A 23962-nucleotide genomic window follows, 5' to 3' on the forward strand; every position below is an offset into this window, starting at 1 on the left:
CTTCTTTACAAAGCCATTACACAGCGATTAGTTGAGTTTTCAATCCATTTTCATTACGCTAACAAAACCTTGATTGCATTGCAGGCTTGACAAATTTAATGAATTGATGGAATTGTTAAAAAGACAATTAATTATAGACAATAGAGAGTGATAGGTGGAGCTGTAACTCTCAGTAATAGAGCGCTCAGGCCTGCAGGAGTGTATAATCTGCTGCAGCCGCTGCTCTAATAAACACAGACTGGGAATAACAGCAGGTGGAGGAAGGAAACCATCCACTTTTCTACATACGTGCTCAGCGGTAACTCCAGGGCTTCATGTTCGACTGCAGGGGCGCGTGCAGGGGCGCGTGCAGAAGCGCGTGCGTTCAGTTGACCTTCTGTGTGTGTGTGTGTGTGTGTGTGTGTGTGTGTGTGTGTGTGTGTGTGTGTGTGTGTGTGTGTGTGTGTGTGTGTGAGGCATGACTGTGTCCACATTTTTATTTACACCCTTTTATTAACCCCTTAAATTTGATATGACCACATTTTCAGTGTGGGTGTGATTAGGAACAATGAACCGATAGTTATTCCATCTTTGATGTCTTGTTTAAATCTGTTCTCCCCGCTGATGCTTTGATAACTGGCTAACTGGGACATTTTCATTCTAATTAGGGCTTCAATTGCTAATTCCATATTGCTGCTATAATTATCACGGGGAGATACACGGACACTGCAGGCGCGTTTGGAGTCACATTTCGGGCAGACGGGGAGGCGGGTGTGCAGATTTGCCCCCATGTGCACTTCAGTGGGTTCCAAAGCTCAGGCCAGGGGGCTTCTAGGGGGCCTCCAGTGTCCTATAGATGGGCTGTTTTCACACTCAATAGGCTTTAGAGCGGAGTTTATCCTCACTATACTCAGATTGGTCCACTAAACCAGTTTGCATCATTTGATATCATTTGCAACCACAATTTACAGCTTTCTTGGCATAAATGGCTCTCGTGATTATTCTAGTATAGGCTACACACTGTCCATTTCAACAAACTACCTCCACAGATTAAAGACTCAACTTGTCACAAATGCTTTTAAAGTTAGTGTGCAGTAGAAAAAGAAAGACTGTCTCACCTTTAATCTGTTAAAAATTTGGATTCAAGTCAGTAGACGCGACTAGTTAAAGTGCAGTGCTGCTCCTCAGTCTCTCTTTTGGCTTCTAAACACTTCTCTGTTCATTCTACGCTTCATCTTTCTCACCATTTGGACTCCCATACGCACTACAAACTAGACTCCCCCTAATAACCTTATGGGCAATAACTGGAAGTGAGGATTTTTTCTTTTTTTTCTTTCTTGCTTTACCCCCCTTTGCACGCATGCGCAGTGGGAAGCGTACTGGTCAGTCTGAGAAGCAGCTGTTCAGGGCTGGTGAAATTCCAACATGGCAGTGGCTGTGGTCAGTGTTTCCTGCGTTCACTTGGGATGGTTTCAGCTCGCACGCAACCCGGCTTAACCTCGGCACCCCCCGTTCATCAGCAGAACCCCTCCCCGGGATCGATGCGACCCTAACCCCCCACGTGAGAGGTCGACCTGTCGCTAAAAAAAAGCAGGTAAGGAGGAGAAGGATAGTCTGATCCGCTGCGTCTGCAATTAGACAGAGTGGACAGAGCAGACAGGCTCTCCGGGCAGCGCGGCTCTAGAGGACACGTTTACCTCAGTATCATGCATTCATGTGCGGTTAGTCATTTTACAAGTTTCCCGTATCGCTAACGATACTGAGCGTGAATTACTGTGCACGTTTTTTTATTTTTTTTTTTTTTTTTTTTTAAATGTGATTTTCAAGGAGCGCACCTGCGCCACGGTTACATCGCCAGGGCACGGACACGTAGCCGCACTGTAGGTTGGCTGCCTGCTGTTTCTGTGTGTTGGCTGTGCGGCACTCACTCAACAGGAAAAAATATACACAACTTGCTATTCCAGCCTCTATCAGGCGGCTGCGGCGCTACGGTTACAACAAGTTGCCCTATGCATGCGTGCAGAGAGCGGATACAATGTCACCGCAGCATGCTTTTTTTATATATATATATTTTTTTTTTATTTTTTTACAAGCTTGGGATTTTTAGGGCGTTATCAACAGATTTAACTTGTGTCCGGGCATCATTTCCCAAACAATCACTGAGCTGCACCAGTTGATTTGCCTGTGCCCCCCCCTCTCCCCCTGCCTCCCTCCCTTCCTCCCCTCCCCACCGCTGCCTGTCATCCCGGGCTCCACTTTCTAATGAGATGCATGTAGGTTAGATGCCTCTCCTATTGAGTTGCTCGCTCCAGTACTTGAAGGGCCCACCTTTCACACGGCTTGAAATCCGAGCAGTGCTAGGACCAAAAAAGAAAAAGTGTCTGTAACATTTTTCTCTATTTTTTTTTTTTTTTTTTTTTTGGTTGAAGGGGACATCTTTTTTATCCGTCACAAATTAATTCCAATGCTCTCATCTCCTCTTCCTCTCCCTCTTCCTCTCACTGTTCCAGCACGAGATGATCAGCAGCAGCAGCGTCTATGGTAGGTGGATTTCTTTTCATTAACTTGTGCAATTTTTTTTTTTTAATTAATGTATTAGAAGGTGTAAAAATGTAAAGATGAATTCCAGTAGCTGGTGAAGGTGACACCGCACACTGAGTGTATTTATATGTATTCATTTCACTGTGTGTGTGTATTCACACCTTCAGCTTTATTTAAAATTGTGCATCCGTTTCTTTCTTTCTTTTTTATTTATATAGGATAAATCTCTAAAATTGTAACAGTCCTGTTTAGGTTTATTTTCCATCTTTATGTTAATTGCTCATATCACACTAACACAGCATTTTGTCATTCATCAGCCACACTTCCACCTGGTAATTATTATAAGTGTGCAACATTTTAAATTACACATGGCTTAATTTGCAGCCCTAATTAGATTTTTTAAGACGTTAAAATCTGTTCTCAAATATTGTTCTTGAACTTTTTTTAAATCAAACATGCAGATGAGTAAGATAGATATGAGGCAGAAGTTATTTTTCCAAAACACGCTTTCACATACACACACAGCTATGTGCAGATTTTTCTTTTCATTTGAATATAAAAATATAGAAATTGTTTAATGGAACAAGTAGATGTGATTGGAGTCACAGTGAACAAAGGCCTCTATCACTGCCCAGTCATGTGTATTTATAATCAGAATTCATTCATTAGTTACACTTTATTTCATGTTTCTTACTCTATTGCAGTAAAGTTGCCAAATATTAACACTTTGAAGTGAGAGAATTGTGCATTAATACCAGGATTAAACAGCGATAAGGAATAAATAAATAAATAGATCCTGCCTTCATTCAAATTTCAGGTACTTTAAAAAAAAAACACAGATTCATGTGAGTGGTTTGTAATGCTGCAGAGTGTCGTTGCAGGCAGTGTTTTCTACTTTCATGTAGAACAATGGTGGATTGTTGAAATAGAAAATAGCCATCCCACCCTGTTGCAAGTAAGAATGGCAGCGGATACTTTTCGAATGAATAGTTACGTTTGAGACCACAATGTGCTTTCTGTTGGGCCGAACTTCCACGATTGCACATTCTTGGTTTTTGTAGCAGTTATTAGTGAGGACTCAAGCTTTCACCTTTGATCTTTCTCTCTGCTATCTCTCTCTCTCTCTCTCCTCTCTCTCTCTCTCTCTCTCTCTCTCCCTCTCTCTCTCTCTTTCTCTCATGCAGCATGTGTGCACTTTTTTACAATTGACACATATACAATTGCATATTTTATGCACCGTTGTCATTTCAATTTGTTCATAATTGACGGGTTTTTGATTACACTTGTGATTCGGATTTGTGGATGTGATTTTATGAGAGATATTGGAGGACGTGCAAGGTTGTCTCAGCTTGCTTTTTTGCTGTTTTTGTTAAAGAAGAGAAGTCTAGAGGACCATATGGTGTGTGTGTGTGTGTGTGTGTGTGTGTGTGTGTGTGTGTGTGTGTGTGTGTGTGTGTGTGTGTGTGTGTGTGTGTGTGTGTGTGTGTGTGTGTGTGTGTGTGTGTGTGTGTGAGAGAGAGCCGAGAAAACCCAGGCGCAGCCGTGTGTGTGGAGGTTCTGTGTGTAATGTAAATAATGTAGACACTCAGCGGTGTGTTTATTCCTCTAAGTCTATTTGTTTGCTACAGTCCCCGGCTTAAGATCCGTCCCTCTGCATCCGCGCTCTGCGCATGTTGTAGTGACAGTAGCAATAATCCCCCTCATTATACACGTAACGTATCGCCTCACATCTCCGGCAGCAGCCCCCCCGCCCCGATACAGCTAATGGGGACAGAGAGAGGAGAGATAACAGGAATAGAAGAAAAAGTGCTTTACAAACAGGCAACCCTTTACTCTGCCTTTATTTATCTAAATACTTTCCCCTCAAATGAATAAAGAGAGCCGGTGGGCTGCGAGCGTGGCTCCGCTACTCCCAGTGGGGCCGTAGAAATACATTATCCTGACACTTTCTATCAGTCTGTAATGTTTACCATTAAAAGCTGTTTTACTGTCCCGGAACCACCGGCGTGCGATCTAGCCCGCCTCGTGGGACTTCTGCCAGATGTGTGGAAATATTGTTCTTTTTAGACACACACACACACACACACACACACACACACACACACACACACACTCACACACACACACAGAGAGACATTAGTATCAGCCGCATCCATATCAGTGGATTTCTCCTGTCTGCACGTCCCGACAAAGGGCCTCTTCAAACGAGACCCAACCAGAGTTGTCATCTTTTAGCAAATATGTTAAGTGTTATCTTTTGTGCTCTCGGCTCGCCGAGCGGAGCTGGACCCCATGGGAGCCCGGCGCATGCAAATAGAACAAATCCCTCTCGGACCCGTCTGTCTGTTTCACTCTCTCCATCTTTCCTCTCTCTGTCTCATCTTTCTCTCCCCCCCCTTCTTCCCTCCACGTTTGCTCGACAGTGCGTCAGCCTGTCTTGTCTCCTTGCTCTCTCATCTATTTCACTCTTTGTCCACTTATTTTCCCCTCATCTCTCTTCCTCCTCTCTCTCTCTCTCTCTCTCTCTCTCTCTCTCTCTCTCTCTCTCTCTCTCCCGTCCCAGAAGACAGTGCTGGGGCTGTGTGTGTCAGCTAACTGTAGCGCGGCTGTGTAAGTCTTTGTGCGTTTCCCTACATGCTCTCTGACAGGCCCCTCCTTGCTGATCTAAGTTCCTCTCCCAGAGACGGCAGGCAGCTGTCGGTAGCGCCGCTGCCCGAAAACACGTTTCTCCGTCGATGAGTGGACGCCTATTCCTTAAAAAAAATCCTTGACACCATGATCCACTCAATCCTCCTCCTCTTTCTCTCCCCCTCCTTTCCTCCTTCAGTATTGGTACACTGGCTTTTTGGATTTAGTTGGGGAGGGTGGTTGGGGGGGTTCAGTGTTGCTGTGACTGACAGTTGGTGTCGGTTGGTGGATTTTTTTTTTTTTTTCGTGTTGCAATTGGAGTCAACCCTTTCCTCAAACACTCACTCACGCACAAATTATATCCATTCTGCCCTCATGTCTTTCTCCCAGTGCCGACTGGTTATTATCCAGTCAAAATCTGATGGGTGTACTTAAGGCGAGGGCTATCCACACAAGACTGACTCAGGGTGGAATAATACTTTCAGCTCACTACTGCGGAACCTGCTGTAACCTGTGATGCTTTATACCAAGATGATGATTTGATGTATCACAGTTTTAGCAGGTTTCTAACCAATGCTCAGCATGTGATGTTACTGATACTGTTGAGTTAGGTGTTGTAAAAGAAAATCCCCCCCCAAAAAAAAATCCTGGAGAAGAAGTCTACAAATCTGCATCTGAACAATGCATTTCAAATGATCTAACAGCCGTTTTCAAGTCGCAAATAAAAAGTAAGAAAAGTCACTACATTTACAGATGAAATAAAGACCATGGCAGCGCCACGATCAGATCGGGGTCATTATAATAACAGCCGGGAACCTTTTTAAAGCCAGTAGAGCCAAAGCTGATCTAAGATCAGTGTCACCAAATTTCCCAATTTTTCCGCCTCTTATTTTCCAGCCATGAAGAGACATTCAGCTAAATTCATCTCCATGTTAATTCCAGCATTAAAAAGCATTATCTCACTTTCTTTGAACTGCGAATCCCCCAAAATGTTTGAAGTTTCTTTGGTTTATGTAATGCGTCATTTTCATAGGTTTTAATCAAATCAAAGCTGTAGATCCCCCCCCCCTCCCTCCTACCTTCTTTGCAATCCGCTGCCCCCTTTTCTGAATTTTGAGCAGACCCCCGCTCACCTCCCTTTACTCTTTACCAGCAATCTCCACCACCCATGGCCCGGATTCTCAGGCAGGTATTAAAACATTCAGCATGTGGAAGTGTTAAATATGCTAAGGACTTATTAAAAAAAGGAAGAAAAAAAAAAATCTAACTTCCACTTTGGAATATTCCACACCATTAGACAGCGATAGAGATGGCGGCGTACAGCTTATCCTTTACATTGTGCCTTCAAATGAGAAGGCGCGGTTTCTAATTAGGTTATTGCCATGGAAGTCTTAAGTTAAATTGTGCATTGATATGCGGAGGAGCTCATCGCTCATTTGGCCCGACGATGGAGGACGCCAACGAGAGCCTTTTTTTTTCCCCCCACAAGGGCCAAAGAAAATGACAGCTAGGAGAGAGAGGAAGGATCTGACTGTAATCTCTCGCTGCTGCTGCTCTTCAGTCTGGCTCTGGCTGGATGATCTGATTTTGGTAGCAGTGAGCTCGGGCTAGATAGTGACCGTCTGCTAACCCCCCCCCCCCACCCCCAGCCCCACCTCCCGTCTGCAGCTCAGCTTGAACGTCTTGATTAGCGAGGCATCTTGCGCGAGCGGCAAGCAAGTCGGACACTTTTGTCTGCGTGGCAGCAAAGGTGTGTGTGTGCGCGTTAATGAACAATGGCTCATTGGGTTCGAGGGAGAACTGGTGTGTGTGTGTGTGTGTGTGTGTGTGTGTGTGTGTGTGTTTTTGAGCTTGGCAAGCTGCCAGGGGATGGACACAAAGGATGAGTGGCTGGGCGTGTGGCACAGCATCTCTGAGCTGCCTGTGGCCTCTGGGAGATGGACACAAACAGGGAGCGAGAGCAAAAACAACTGCTGTTGCTACATAGCAATTAAACTCATTATCGAATCTGCCAATGCTTTTTTTTTTTTTTTTTTTGATTAATGGCTCGGTCTGTGTAAGGTCAAAAAAATAGTGAAAAAATACCAATCACAACTCCCTAGAAGCCAAGGCGACGTCTACAAATGTATTGTTTTGTCTCATCAAAAACTCCTAAACCCCAATGTGTTTAATTTCTTATCATATATGACATTAACAAGTGGCAAATCCTCCCGTTTGAGAAGCTGGAACCTGAAAAACTGCAGCATTTATTTCAATGTTTTTGCTTTGACTGAAAGGATTAATAGATCACTTAAATAGTTGCTGATTATTTTTCTCTGGATCGCCTAATCGTTTCAGCTCTAGTCTACGTCATGTCTAACTTGCACCTGTATGTATGTGGTGACGCCTTTAATTAGAGCCACAACTAAGGGTTTAATTGTAATAGCGATAAATCTTCAGACAATTGATATCTGTCTATCCCAGTTTCCAAGAGTCCACGGCGACGTTTTTAAATATCTCGTGTCCGACCAACAGTCCAAAACCCAAAGATATTGAGTTTACAGTCATATAAAGCAGAGAAAAGCAGATCATCCTCCTATTAGAAAAGCAGGAACCAGAGAATCTTTACTATTTGTACTTGAAAAATGACTTAAAAAGGACTTCTCTACATGTACCAAGGCCGGCTGGGAAAGAAAGTGGTTTGTATGCTTGTGTGTGTGTGTGTGTGTGTGTGTGTGTGTGTGTGTGTGTGTGTGTGTGTGTGTGTGTGTGTGTGTGTGTGTGTGTGTGTGTGTGTGTGTGTGTGTGTGTGTGTGTGTGTGTGTGTGTGTGTGTGTGTGTGTGTGTGTGTGTGTGTGTGTGTGTGTGTGTGTGTGTGTGGGCCAAGTTTCCCTACCGGAAGCATGCGAGAGCATTAGGATGTTGCTTGTACAACTCTGTTGGCAGGATGGACACATGTGGTAGATAGCTAATGATAGCGTGCAGCGTATAATGAGATCCTACTCTCCGTCTGTCTCCCCTACCTGGCATCATGCATTAACCATACAAGAGGAAGAGGAGGCACGCATGGTATTGACTTTTGAGTGGGTGTCTGCTTGTCCGTTGTTGGTTTTGTTTAGCACTCAGAGGTCAGCATGGCTGCAAGCGCCGCACATTTATAACAAGTATGGCTTTTTTGTTTTATTTTCATAGCGGGCGAACATTTTTTGTAAGGCGAGAATCTCTCCTCATCCGAACCTCTTGCGCTCTGTTAAATGCTTGTAAATTGATTTTGGATGTGTTGCAATGTATATGCTTAACAAGCCAAATGGGTTCAATTTGTGGGTTAGTTTGTGTGTTCAGAAGATTATTCTATTAATGTATTCCACACAACTCATAATCCACAGTATGTTGTGCGTGAGGGAGGCATTGGCAGTGGTCCATCTTCTTGCCCAGTAACATATATTTATCCTCTTCACTACACAATCCTCTAGGCCGCTCAAATCCCCCAGGGGGTCCCAATGACATGCTTACTAATGTGTGCTTTGGAAACGGAGTGCTATTGTATCCCCTAAATCTCACAAAGCACTGTATGATTTGCCCATTGTTGTTAAATCGCTTTGCTTGTGCCAAGTACTTGCATCTCACAGAGGCTTAATGCTTTGAGGGTTTCAGGGACAGCTTCGAGTTCCTCTTTTGTTGATTTCGGGGAAAAATGCCAAGACTGCTGCGCTGAATATTGTTTTGAGTATGGAGGAGGGAGGGGAAGAAGGGCCATTGCCAAGCGACTCCATTGAGCCCTGTGAATGGGCCATTCATATTTAGGAGAATCACCCAGATGCCATATTGTTGGCTCAACAACGCTAAATATTCTCCAACAAGGATGGGATTGTAACAGGTTTTTCAATTTTGCAAGTGTGGAAAAGGACGTTGGGAAATTGGGGGAAAAAACTGTTCAGCCCTCAGTCACTCTGAAAAGACATAATAGTGTTCCTACTTTGCTTAAAAGGAAAAAAAAGAAGGTTTTATTTATGTTGGTTGTCATGTGAGAATAGAGGTATTGGTCAAAATAGTCTTTCTTTTTTCTCCCTACAAGCATCAGGCCCTCTGCGTTGCTCTGTACAGGATGTCAGTCAAATGATACATTTTGAAAAGACCAATACTCCACACGTCTATAGCATAAGACAGGTGCGTCGGAGAGGGACGAGTTGGTCAGAAGTTGTAAAGAAACTCCCGCACACACTGTCTAACCTGCAAAGATCAATTTGCAAAATAAAGCAACTCAAAGGGACTTTAATCTTAATATAGCTTGTTAATAAACACCTTTTTAGGAAAAGGTTTACATATTTATTAATACTTTTTTATATATATATATATATATATATATATATATATATTCAATATATGTGCTTAGAACTACATTACAGTGTGTCATCAATCCCTTTGTTAAATATTTATATAGTGCTTATAAATGATAACAAGGGAGTTAAAGTGTTAATGTGTAAGCTGATGAATAATGTATTTCTTTAAACAACAGCCTCAACACTTACCAACGTGTATTTTAAGCCTATACCAATTACTAATTTTGAATATTAATGATTTTAAAATGCGTTAAAAATGACATTTAGACATATATCGGTGCCATATGAAGTAGTAACTTAACTGTACTGTGAGCCTTTAGAAGGTTACATTCCAGAGTGCAAAAAGAAAAAGAGGTTTGAAATATCACTTTTTGTCTGAGCAGTTTCTGAAGCTCATCACTGCCGTAAGATGTTGTGTCTTTAGCAGGAAGCAGGGCGTGCTGCTTGCTATGGCGGCATCAAGACAGCAGCTACTGGCGGGATTGGATCCCAGACCAGCAGGGTCATACAGCCGAGGTTGTCTCTCCTTGCACACCGAGCTCTCATATGGTCCGGCCCCACTAAGCAACCTTGAAACTGCCGCCGTCAGCAGCTAAGCCCTGTCCCTGTCCCTGCTCCGTCAAACGGTCTATACAGGACTTTGCAAACTGTCATTGTGGTCTTTTATGTCATGCATGCACTGAGTATTAATCACGGCTGGATCTGCGCCTGAGAGGCTGATCAAATTTATTGTTTGGCTGCACGGGACAGTAATGGGTGTTTAATTACTCAATAAAAGCCCTTTTATAGATTCCCAGGCCTCCTGTGTGTTGAGCAAATGGTATTGATCTGTCTCCGGGCTGCAACATGATAGCCTGTGAAGGAGAATTAGAGCCCTTAGCCTGCTAGCGCTTTCTCATTCATTAGCTGCATTAGCCAGAGGGTGGTTAAGACGTAGCATCATTGTTAATACCACAGTCTCAAAGGTTTTTGTGTCTGCCTGGTGTTGTAAAGCTCCGTGCACCTCATTTACACAAATATGGATTAGATGAGCAATGAATAACATTGACCAGTGTGGAACGTGTTTGAATAGGGATCTCCAGGAGAGTCGTTTTTATTTATTTTTTTAAACATTTCCCTCTAACCACACTATAATCCACAGGACTAAATTTGACACCCTTAGCCGAGCTGTGAGCTGTATTAGTCGGGCTACCATCTAGACTGCATGTTTTATCCCACCTCTTCCCCACCTTCTAATCTGTAATCTGACAGCTCCTCTTCCTCATCCTCAGAGGCCTAATTCTGGATCTCCGTCCTCCTGCTCACTCTGCAGTCTGGACTCACAAAAGGAGAAAAAGGCTGAATGATGATGACAGTGAGCCGTACCGTGTCTCCCTATGGTTTTCCATGCAAGCATACATGTTTGGTGTTCATGTCCAGGCCACTGTATCTATTTCTTTTTTTTCTTTTTTGCCTAACTGCATCTGCCTTGGGTCCATTGTTCTTTTATGTTCAGGGCATATTGCTGCTTCTATGAACCAGCACCACTTCTCTTGATGCACGGCTAAACCACTGCAATATCTCCCTTGATGTGTTTATATCAAATGAATGTGGCCTATTACAGACGTGGTGGAGTCAGTTGGGTGGCTTTGTGGACGAAAAAAAAAGAGCTTGCAAGGGACCATGAAAGAGACATTGTCCACTATGGACCATACAGTTCCTTTGTAGATAAATGGATTTTCATGCTTATCAACTGGGACACTGACATGAGTGAAAACTGTGGAGAATGTGGAATTATTCTCACTCCTCGGCCGTACACATGGACAACTGTATTTTCAAGTGTGTGTGGTCTTTCATTGTCCTGCAGCAAGGTTTTTTTTTTTCTTCATATTTGGGTGTATCATTCAATTTGGAACAATGTGCACTGTTAATGCCAGAAATGGGCATCGTGCATGCAGCCAACTATATCCGTCTGGGAAAATGTTGCTCACTGAACTCCCCAAGCCACATTTAACATCAGGTATATACTGTGTGTGTGTGTATGTGTATATATATATATATATATATATATATATATATATATATATATATATATATATATATATATATATATATATATATATATATATGTATGTGTGTGTGTATATATGTGTATGTATATATATATATATATATATATATATATATATATATATATATATATATATATATATATATGTATGTATATATATATATATGTGTGTGTGTGTGTATATGTATGTATGTATGACAACTTCATCAGAACAGAGGAAACTAATTTAGTGGATCATCATACATTTATTCTTACTCAATCACATTTGGTTTTGAGAAGGCTCCAGTAGAGCTGGCCGATATGGGCGAAATCGATATAATGATAATAATAGAAATACTTTTCAATACAACATGGATGACAGAATGGCAAATTTTAGACAACATTTAAAATGATGGAATTGATGTTCAGTGCAAACAGAAAATAAACTGAGTTTTTAACACATTTTTAAGTTGTTGCAATGTTATTAATAATAATATTTTTTTATGTATGTATTATATAACAACAAAACAGAAACTCTTGCCTTTCTATTTAAATATTCTCTCTGTAAGTTGATGTCTGCTTGGCTGAAGATAGTTTTGAGGAAGTATTTTTCTACAGAAATAATCTTGGCCATTGCTTTACGTTTGTTTTTAAACTGTTAGCTAGCAGGTAGCTCGTCAGGTGTTGAGTGTAAATGAAAAAAGAAACTTCTGTAAAACTTAAAGGTCACCGCACTTAACGTTAACGGTAGTATCGATAGTCCGATATCACAAAATTGTCAGCTGTTATCATTAAATGAAAACAGCACTTTTGTCATGTTATGTCATGATCACATTCAAGTATTTTTCAAGTAACTGCATCATTTAATCTGATTCTATTCAATCAATAATCACAATTTAAGACACAACCACAGGATTAGTCAGAAAAATGGATATAAGATGTTTTCCTCCAATTGTTCCGCCCTATGAGGTTCTTCAAAAATCCGATCTTTTACGAATTTTGTCAGTTTTTTAGCTACAGTTTGCTCAGAATTATTAATTCGGGCTGCAGAATTTTGTAAAATAACACAGTATGAGCCAAGAACATTATAACTCCACCCAAAGCCACCATTATTACGTTGATTTATGTATATCATCATTCAAAAAATACAATAAACTAGGCCTATACGCAACCAAATGCAAGTTAAGAATGAACCCCGTACGGACATAAACCAGCCCCCTTGCTTCGTGTTCTAATCCTCGGGACACGTGTACATATATGCAATCATGCCCACACAGACGCACATTAAACCCTGTTCACATTCGGCTGCCTGTGGGGCTCGAATGAGAAGCGATGTCTACTCGATGCGGAGCCAGTGATCTAGGTAATCTGCCTGTGCTGTGGGACAGGTCTATTGGTCCACAAATCAATTGGCTTCATGTCCGTGCCATTAGGCTAACATGGCGCTGCTGAGGCGCTCAGAGCGGTAAACAGACTGTTTAATTCCCCTGGACACTGGCCAGGTGGACACTCCTCCTCCTGCTGCTTCCTCCTGATCCCTCCGTTTTATATATTTTTTTCTCTCTTCCTCCCCTCATTCTACCGTCCTCTTACATTCACTCCACTTCAGTCAATGCTGTATCCTCAGAGGACGAGTGCTAACAGGAATTTAGCTTGGAGGGGTTGCGTGTGTGTATGTGTGTGTAAAGAGGAGAGATTTTGGCCAATGAACCCTTGCTGTGCTCTGTCCTCCAGTGCTGTGTCTATACTGAGTAAGTGATCCCTTGGGATGCAGTACACACATCAGCATCCCTCCCAATCTCTCTCCCTATTTCTCTGTCTCGGTCTCTCTCCCTCTTTCTCTCTCTGTATGTGTTTGTTTCAGTCTTTGTTTCTCTCTCAGTGTATCTCTTTCCCATTCTGTCTCTGTCTCTCTTTCTCTTTATATATCCCCGCCCCCCTCCCTTTTTCTTTCTATCTCCAGACAGAGGCAGCAAACAAGTACAGTAATATGAGGGGGTAGCATCATAAACAAACACACACACACACACACAATCATGATTAGAAAAATGCAGAATTATGCCCAGGCTGCAAGAAGTTTATCACTTCCTTTTGTGCACAGCTACACCAAATAAAACAACACCTCCTGTGCTCTCGTTCCGCCGAGCTTTTGGTTTCCCTATATGGACGCAACTAATGACTTAGCTTGTATAACGTCAGCAATTCAATTTATCCACTTCACCGCCGCGCCGCGCCGCGCGTCCTGTTTTGTGCGAGTCTTTGTGCTGCGGCATGGTAATTGAGCCAGCGTGTCTTGACAGATGAGCGTTGCTGGCAGTATCACTGTCGCGTGTCTCATTTCCTGCACGCTGTTGCCGATTGACTGATAAGATAAGAGGCCCGTAGCCAGGTCTGAGAGCTTCAGCGCAACTAACAACCGAAGCCGTAATCCGTGATGAAGCAGTGTTGGGGCACTCGCAGGGAAATCTGGGCCCAACAATGCGAGCGAGTGTAAAATGTACACAGAATAAACACCGAATTAAATGTGCATTTGGAGCATTATTTGGAGTTCAGCTGGACAGCAAACCTTTAGAAAATGACATGACACGGTAGAGAAATCAGTGTTGTGGTTTCAGATTTGCTCGTGGTGCCAGAACATTTTACTGTTGCTAGGAGACGCTGAAACCCTCTGACACATCTGGTCAGCTGTTGCACAAGATGTTGACAAGGGTTGGAGCATCTGTAACAGCATGATATTGTTTACAAAATGAAAGCATCTGCAGACCTAATGTCAATCGGTTTTTCAGCCATGCAGGTACTGGAGGGCTGCTGGCTGAGTATATGTCTTCACTTTTGAGTGTAAAAAAAAAAGGGATTAACAAAATAGGTTTCATTTTGCAGGAAATTACTGTATCATGACAGCTTTCCAAAAATGAAAATACCATGGCCTGAATATCAAGCTGTGCTATTGGCCCTTTGTTCCTCTGCCTTGACTCATCTCCCTCCTGGGACTTCAGTGACATTCCCCTTCCAACAGGACAGCAGAGTCACTCCTTATCTTATGTCACAGCTCATCTCTTCAAAAAATACTGCACGTCCTTTTTTTCACTGCTAATTTGCACACCCTTTTTTTTCTCTAGCTATTCTTCAACCTCTCTACCTGATCATATTCTATCCATCCATCTTCTTTATGGACTCTTAAGACGTGACAACAAAAGTTTCTAACGCAGCGGCTGCAAGAAATATTGCACTGAAAATATGTGAAAGTACATTTAGTTGCCAACACACACGCACACACGCACACACACACACACACACACACACACATCCACACTGTTATCAAGGTTCTTGGATCGGGCAGAACTGTAGGGAATATGCAAAATAGTGAGCAGAGAGGGATGAAATATCTCTTTTTCTGTTGGCTGATGGGTGCTGTAGTACTACACTTTCACCTAACATACGGAACTCCATATGCGTAGTAAAAGTGATTCTGGCAGCAGAGGTTTGGTTGAAGATGCAGAGTTGTCAAAGTAAAAGGTTAATTCATGTTAGAAATGTTGTGTCCACATTTAGTATCGGCAGCTTCTGTACATAAAGTGGCCTCTTTAGTCTACAGCAACAAACTACAACCCGGGCACATTTCAACTTCAACACTGACTGGAATGTCCAGACCTTTATCAAGCATTTCACATTTTTTCAGCTGCATTGTAGCTTAAGCAGTGGAATGAACTGAATTGTTCAGGCCAGCCTCATGCAAAAACTTCAATTTGGGGAATTGAAGTCTACTGGCTGCCTGGCCTTAGTGGTGACATCTAAGAATGTTAAACCAATCAAAAGACAAAGTTTAAAAAGCTGCTTATTAGATCTAAAATGACTAGTCGATTACTGGATTAGTAAGCCAAATTCATAGCTCCTCTCTGGTGTAAATATTAGGTGTGATTCGTCTTATATGATGCTAAATTGAGTATCATTCGGCTCTAGGCTGTTGGTCGGACAAAACAAAACACTTGGAAGACGATTTTTTACTGTTTTTCTGACCTTTTTATTGACCAAACAACTAATTGAAAATGATCCGAATTCAGAGCTACTTTTTTGCTTCCTCCGTTACTCCTCAGATAATTTGGTCTAATTATTATCCGTTGGGCTAAAAGTAGCATAGAGCATACTAGTTATCTCTATCTTGCGTTAAAAGAACCTAAAAGAGCAATAGCGTAGATGGGTAAGAGTTGATGCAATCGGTCAGATGCACAGTAAATTAGAGTACGAGGCACGGCCTGGAGATTTTAAATGTAAACGCATCATTACATACCAGATATTACTTTTGAGGTGTAATGATAGTTCTAATTTGAATAAAAAGTGAAAAGTGACAGCCCTACTTTAGAATTAGTAGGCTTTCCTAATATTGGCGAGGTGGCGATGGCATTTTATTTATTACATATAGACAGCAGGTGGCAGAGTACAGAGCTTCAAATACTTTATACTGCATGCTTTTTTTATTTTATTACTACAGCTGAGAGAATCTGCCAGCGGTGGTTGTCATTGTAGCCTGTGAAATCAGCCGTCGGCGCATAAACTGAGATGCCTGTGTTCACAGTACAGAGCCTATACCGTGTTCCTCGCCTGTGAATGTGATTACAGCTATTGATCGATAGACAATGACACGATGCTGGTGGATGTCACCTGAGGAGAGCGTGTGTGTGTGTGTGTGTGTGTGTGTGTGTGTGTGTGTGTGTGTGTGTGTGTGTGTGTGTGTGTGTGTGTGTGTGTGATGGTGTGTATGTGTGTGAGTGACTGAGAAAAACAGAAAGGAAATGCGTGTCCATATGTTGGTGCGTTGGTCCATATGCTGGTGTCCACGCATGTACAGTACATGCAGACTGTACGCAGTTGTGTGTGTGTGTGTGTGTGTGTGTGTGTGTGTGTGTGTGTGTGTGTTAAACCCAGATCCAGTGTGGTAATGTGAGATCAGACGTAGCCTGTTAGCCGGAGCCTTACATCTGCTGTCAGCCACTCGCTCTAACTCTGTTAAGGACATTATTGATTGCTCATTATTACCCCGTTCCCTGAAAGATGAGCGTCCCCTATGATCACATTAAATCTCTCCTCTGTCCAATTCTCCTGAGATGCCTTCTGCTCATCGGTGCCCATCAAATTCCTCCTCCGAGATCTGATATCAAGCAGCCTGACGTTTTTCATTGCCTCTGGTTCTCTTTGCGTCTTGTTTGATTTACCCCAAATCACTGTCTTTTTTTTCTTTCTTCTTTTTCTTTTTCTTCTTTCTTTTCAGTTTGGCTAATTGATGTATTTAGTCTGTGTAATGGAAATCAGCAAACACGGATGAGCAACATTTGAAATTATGATTTGTTTTCTTTTTATTAGCGCAAAGAGACGCTTCAGGTTTTCATGTTAACTTTGTGATCCGTGTTTATTGACTTGATAGCAAACAAGAGGAGCTGACAAGAGAGTCTTAAATATTTGTCCTTCATTTGTCAGAGTGGGGCTATTTTAGCTCTGTTCCATTTTATTTAAAAGGCGCCAACACCTCATTGTTAACGGTTTGTCTTCAAACCATCATGTCAAACTTAGTCTCATTCCACATTTCGCACGTTTGCCTTTGAATTTGCTTACAAATTCAAATGCCTCCCCTTTGCAGTTGCGTGCCCTTTCTTGTGCCTCACGTTGTCATTTTTCGCTGACGATAAGCAGTTGTTGAAGGTGTCACGCTTAAAGTTTGGGACTGTTGAAATCCAGCCCTCAGTGAGAGGCCATCTCATCGGCCGCCGCCGTCCCCATGAATAATGCAGAGCTATCGACTGTGTCAGTCGAGTGCGAGGAGCCGCGGCGGCCGTCAGCTTGATATTCAGCTGCTGAAGCTGACTGGATGCCCTCACTTTGAGACAAACTGCTGGCAGACTGCTCTGACTTGAAGAGACAGGACCTGAATCTGCTCGTATGAGATGAATGCTGTAGTGTTGCTGCGGAAGTGTCCCAAGGAAGCCAGAGTTTCTGTTCGAGAGGCAGATATGAGTGGAGAGACGCGCATGAGTGTGTTCATAAATCTGTATGGACGCATTCCCACATATTTGTATTGTATACCACACCAGATCCTCAGCCGTGTAGTCTGTGTGTGTGTGTGTGTGTGTGTGTGTGTGTGTGTGTGTACGTGCGTCCTCCAGCCGGCAGCCTGCAGAGAGCTCTAGTGAGAATCTCCTGCCCCCTCGACACGACCAGTTCAGTCTCAATGCCACCGATCGATGGGCGTATTGATCCGCTGTTTGACTGTTTAGACAACCTGTGTGAATTCCAGCATAATGCGAGCCACAGTGGATTTAAAGATGTGCGCAGGCTTCAAGTGCGCGCGCCGCCGTCGTACCTGAGCGCTCGTTCCTTCTAATACCCGGAGCTGCAGATGCACAGCACATTCCGTTTCAGATGGAGAATAAGCAGCTGTAGGACCAGCCTGATGACTCGGTGTGGGCTGGAGCTCATAGCAGCTATCGGTAGAGTGGGAATCCAAATGCATTGTACTTAAGCGACATGTCCTCTTGTTTCACTTTCACCTATCCTGTCAGTCAGCACTACATGCCGTATATTCTGCCGACACACAAAGCCTAACATGCAACGACTCAAGTTTTTTTTGCTGTGGCAGAGAAGCAGAAAAGTGGAATTTTTTTTTTTATGTGGATCTGAGTCCAAGCGATTTTTCCTTCTTTTTTTTTTATTGGGACACGGTGAGTTGGCAGATCTTACCAGAATCTATATGAAGTGTGCAGGATTTGACACTTCAAACATGCACTGTGAAGGATCCTGCGAGTTCACAGGCTGGGGGTAGAGGTTATCCCAGCTAGGGCCTCTTCAGTAATCCACACACCCCACCACAGGCGCGCACGCACACACGCACACACCTTCGCACGTGCGCCGCTCACGGCGGGCGTTAATCTCCACCAACTGCTGTTGAACTCTAATCTCGCTTGCTTGCCAAGTTCTTCCACTGCAAAAATCTGTCTTAACGAGTCATTTGACAGCTTTGAAAATGTTGGTATTTATTAGCCCTGGTGATGAAATGCCAGTTTAAATATCGTCTTTACATTTTTCCATTATTTCATGAATTTTCTCAGCTCTTTAGCACAATGCTTTACTTATTTTGTAGAAAGTAATACTTGTTGTCGTCTCGTTAAAACTTTGCAGCGTAGTTAGTATTTGGCACCGAATTGGCCTGCTGTTGTCAGAAGTAACAAACTATGGAGCCGTGGTCCAAGTCTACTGTCTGACTGAGTGCACACCCTCTCTCCCCACCCCCGCCACCACAGCCCCCACCTTCTCCAAACCACCCACACACACACACATAAACACACACATTGAGACCCACACAGCCCTGTGCAGACAGACATAAATGCATCCACAGATGGTGACACTCCGGCAGTCACTCCTGGGCTGTCTGTCTACGTGCCAGCGATGATAACACACACAGACACAGACACACACACACACACACACACACACACACACACACACACACACACACACACACACACATACACACAGCCTGGCGGCAACAAACACGGTGATGCATCATTGAGCATCGGCTGGTTTTTCTCTAACTGCTGAGGGGAAATCAGTGTGGTGTTAAGTAACCATTCATGTGGAGACGAGACCACACACAAGCAAACATCGCACCTACACTTCTTAAAATACATTTACCTCGGCAGAATAATATAATATGATTGAATAGTATGAAAGTTCTCTCGCAGACACGACTTAGTATCTGGGTGCTGTTGAAGCTTTTCCACAAGTGGGATCATTGATATGTTAATACACTCCAGTATCACTATTTAATTCCCTTGACAAATATCTCTTTCAAACTCTTCCTTCAATTGTGATATATTCGTTTGTTGATGCATTGTTAATGTTTCCACTCTGGACCGGAGTATGCTGTGTAGGTAATCGCCCACTCTGGGGCTGCGGCACCGCTGTTTGTGATGTGGATCTTCCTGAGGATTGTATTTGAATAATGAGGGAGGCTGGAGCGTTCTCTTGTGCAGAGTGTCTCGGCGCTGCTGCAGTAAATGACCTCTGAATAGTTGTTTTGGATTAGCCATCAAAGTCTTCTCTCAAAGTGGCCAATAGATAGGTACTTCCAGAAATGAGTCACTTGAAAATGATCATTGCCGCCGTTGCCGTATAAGATAATGGATAACCATTACACTCCATTTTCCCCAGCTCCTCACCCACACAACGCCTGCTCTTGAAATATGATGCATCCACTGTGCTTAGTGAGCACTTAATGTCCAAAAGCACCGTGTTTGTTGAGATTTACAACTGCACCGGAGGGAGGGGGGCAGAAGAAAGAGTGCGTCGTCGGCGAATAATGTTGTTCACTCAATAATTATCTCATTTTATTTACGAAGACAGACAGCTTTAGACGAGGTTAGAGGCTTCCTCTCTATTATCTCCACCTGCCACCCCTCTACTGCAGCCCCCCACCTCCCACCGGCCCTAAATGACGTCCTTCACGTTGAGGACTTTCCAAAGTTTGCATCGAGGAGGAAGGTGCGAGAGCGTCCTCAACGCCGCATGTATGGGAAGAGCGTAGAGGAAGGGAATAAAAACCGCAACAAAGTTATAGCACAGCTTTCATGCGTTGGTAGCCGGATCAATGTCATTTCTAAAAGGATTAGGCCTCCTCTCAGAAATCTATTTTAATTACTGAACACACAGGTAAACAAAGTGGTGGTGGTTCACAGGTATGGATCTGGGCGTCAGAGGAGTATCGATAGTATGTGGCCCATGTTAACCTCAGTGGCACTCTGAAAGATGCTGCGCCTCAGGTAGGAGCACATCAGCAGCAGCCTCAGAGCAATTTGAAGGGAATGTTCCTGACAAACACTGCAGCCATGGACAGTGTAGCTCTAACTGACACCACCGTAGGAGGATGTTACAGTATTTACTTGTCGTACACAGTAAGCAGAGTTAGTCTGTCAGGCATTACTTTAGTATCGGTAACTTCAGCTTGTGATGCTGTATGGGCTGCCTGCCACTACGTTAAACTGCAATGTGAAGATGGCACCACGTTTTGGTTTTCACTTGGTTTCCACTTTTTCTAAAAAGACATACTGTACTTAAAATCTGCAACTTACAAACCCTTAAAGTATGCCTTAAGTGGTTTTATTGAGCTAATAAGTTGGTATCCAATGCCTTTGGAGATCAGTATGAGTTAATAATGGATGTAATGACTTAATAAAGCCATTAGTAACAATGTGTAAACCTTTAATAAAGATTCTAAGCAGTTGCTAATGGATTTCAGTTTTTGAATGTAATATAGCAGTAATAGGAATTAATAAGGATTTAACGTGGTAAAGACTTTATTAACTACTTGTAAACCTTTAAGAAAGTATGCTTATAAATATAGATTAATTCACTTAATATGGCATTGGTAACAACGTATACACTTTTTTTTTTTACTTTAGATATTGGTCACAATTCATAATCCTTTATATAAAGCCATTAGTAGCAACTTTAATTGAATAAATTGTTTACTGTTGTTTATAGATCAGAATTAATAAATGATTTAATTTAATTTAATAAAGCCAAGGTAACAATTTATTAATCCTTAAGACATACTTTATTAATGTTTTTGAGGTATTACCTGTGTCTTCATAAACTTAATAAATTGCTTATGGATTGGTATTCTATTAACTTAATAAAGCCAGAAGTAACAACTCATTCATCCTAAATAAGACATACTTTCCTAGGGGTTTAGAAGGCGTTACTTGTGTCTTTATGAAGTTAATAAATCGTATGTGGATTATTGTTAAGATCTATTAACTTAATAAAGCCATTAGTAACAACTTATAAAGCTTTAATGAACTATGCATTAGTAGGGGTTTATAAGTTGTAACAACTTAGTAAAGTATGTCTTGGGTTGTACAAGTTGATATAAATGGCTTTATTAAGTTAATACGTGTAATAATGCTATATGGATCGGTAATAAGCCATTCAGTTTAAGTGAGGAATGTCTTTTCTCCCCACTGATGATTTGTTCCTGGCACTGTGATGTCGAGAGTCTTTACAGATGTTTTGTCCCCCAGATAAGAATAATTTGTTTGCCTGTGTCTGTCTTCATTCTTGCCTGGGTGACCGCGCGCGCACGTGTGTGTGTGTGTGTGTGTGTGTGTGTGTGTGTGTGTGTGTGTGTGTGTGTGTGTGTGTGTGTGTGTGTGTGTGTGTGTGTGTGTGTGTGTGTGTGTGTGTGTGTGTGTGTGTGTGTGTGTGTGTGTGTGTGTGTGTGCAGGGCTGTCTTTGAGGAAGGAACCCCGCGTCGAGCCGGGTGATTAGGCACGCTGCGCTAGTCACAGGAAATGGAGTAGCTGACGGACAGGCCGAGTGCATTATAGATGAATGCCATGCGTTAGCGGCTCCGAGCCCCCGCCGAATATCTCTCAATTTCCTCTCTGAATGACAAAAGAAGCCACGCACAATTTCCTTGATCCGGAGCATTTGTTTAACTGCGCCCTACCCATTTAACCCACCCATTCAATAGTCTGTCTAGTAAAAGGAAATTTAGACAGTGTCAATTTATACAGCTCGAAGGAAGATCTGATACTGGCTGGCAGGGGGGGCGATGATATGCCTCTGGAATTTAGTCAGAGATTTATAGCTGATTTCTTCAGCGAGCTAAATTTAGAGTCATCATTAAATATACCCTAATATTTTTAACATTTACATACCAGAAGGAAGCCTATTTCGCAAAGCTGAATTTCTTTTTACTCCAAACCCGCTCCACAAAGACATTTCAGAGTTTGATGGTCGGAGCAGCGGAAACTTATCACAAGGTCAAAGATCACAGATTACAATGAATATTTGATTTCTTTTTTTTTTTTTTTTTTTAAAGATGCTGTCATTTGTCAGATATCCTTATATCGCAGCTCCAAGCTGTCATCTTTACAGCAATCTCTTACTGTCTTTGAGTTAGTGACAGCTCATCTCTCCCGGTCACTGCTCGCCGTCTAGACTTTGAACTCGCTCTGTTTACTCCCTTATCTGTTGTTGTTGTTGTCGTCGTTGCTTTGCGACAGACTAGCAGTTGTAATGGTAAGCTGCGGCTGAGCTTGAATTGCCCGGCTTCAAAGACGTGGATTTGGGCTTGTTGGTTATGTGCAGAGGAGAAGTCTGGTTTGCAGAACAGTTTTGTTGTCTCTTTTTTTGGTGATGGAAGAGGAATTTAGCTCACACATTTGTTATTTTATACATTTTTGAATCACTTCTAAACAACTCAAGGCTGCTAATAATTCAATATTTACATTATCGTCACTTTTCCTGCAACTGTTGCTCTGAAGAGTTTGCATTACAGACGAACACAGGGAGTTTTGATTGTGTGTGTGTGTGTGTGTGTGTGTGTGTGTGTGTGTGTGTGTGTGTGTGTGTGTGTGCACGTGTGAGCGTGTGTGTGTGTGCGTGCGCGCACGCGTGTGTGACACCAGCTCATGACTAATTTCATAATTAATTGCCTTTTGGAGGACCTAATCACATTATTTGACTCTCTGCTGTAGGTTGTGTGCCAATACAGCGTAGCCCGTGGCTTAGTCACAGTGTGCTGGACTCATTAACAAGGTGGTCCGGAGGTTGTCGAACACACACACAAGGCCCGCGCGCATGAGAATACACACACCCGCAAAACAATAGCTACATATAGCGCATATTCAGGCTTTTTTTTCTGTGCAGCGATTTAGAGGTTAAAAGATGCCCTCTGGTGTATTTGATAAGGATTTGAATAAGATTTCCCCGGTGGTGTGTGGAAACAGGTCTCTTTTGATGAAGTTATCGCTTGTCATGCAGCTCCTCCTACACTCAGTCGGGGACAGATGTTTAAAAAGATATGACATGATTGTTTGTTTTTGAAGGTCTTCAGTGTCTGTTTATGTTAGAGCGACAAAGAAGGGCACATATTTGTACGTCTGTGTGTGTGTGTGTGTGTGTGTGTGTGTGTATGTGTGTGCGGGCATGACGGCGTCAGCATGTGCCGGCATCTCTTTTTACACACACACACCCACACACACACATGGCTTAATTATGACGTTACCAAAATGGGCAGTTTGCTCTGACATCCCGCTTGCAGAATCACAGAGCGGACAGACTTAAAAGAGCTCATTAGCTCTCTCTAAAGAGCTGTTTACTGCACATACACACACGCACAGTAATAGGCAGCTCTGTTGATGCAGATGGACGCCGAGTGTAATGAGAATGATTAGGCTTCTCTATGTGGAGGCTGGAGGAGGAGGAAAAAAAAAAAAAAAAAAGAGCACTGGCAGACTTGACGTTTCAGAAGGTGGAGAAGATTTCTGTTGGATGTTGTTTCAACTGAGTGCACGATCTCTCTCTCCCTCCTTTCTCTCTGCAACACATTCGCACACTTTTTTTTTTACTCGCACACTTTACTGCATGTGGCCATCTAAATGCTTTGTGAATTTCCCCCAGGCCCTCGAACCCT

At 42.7% G+C, this 23962-nt stretch overlaps 1 protein-coding gene across 1 annotated transcript in view; it reads left to right on the plus strand.

The window, feature by feature from the left end:
* The first annotated feature begins 1389 nt into the window (after window positions 1–1389).
* The window catches only part of LOC114550946 (fidgetin), a 32538-nt gene continuing 9965 nt past the window's right edge, over window positions 1390–23962 (plus strand). Inside the window, exons 1-2 of the mRNA XM_028571946.1 lie at window positions 1390–1573; window positions 2490–2520. Coding sequence (XP_028427747.1) covers window positions 2496–2520 — 25 coding nt within the window. The 5' untranslated portion in view covers window positions 1390–1573; window positions 2490–2495. The remainder of the gene's footprint in view (window positions 1574–2489; window positions 2521–23962) is intronic.

Source organism: Perca flavescens, chromosome 24, assembly GCF_004354835.1.
Source record: "Perca flavescens isolate YP-PL-M2 chromosome 24, PFLA_1.0, whole genome shotgun sequence".
NCBI lineage: Eukaryota > Metazoa > Chordata > Actinopteri > Perciformes > Percidae > Perca > Perca flavescens.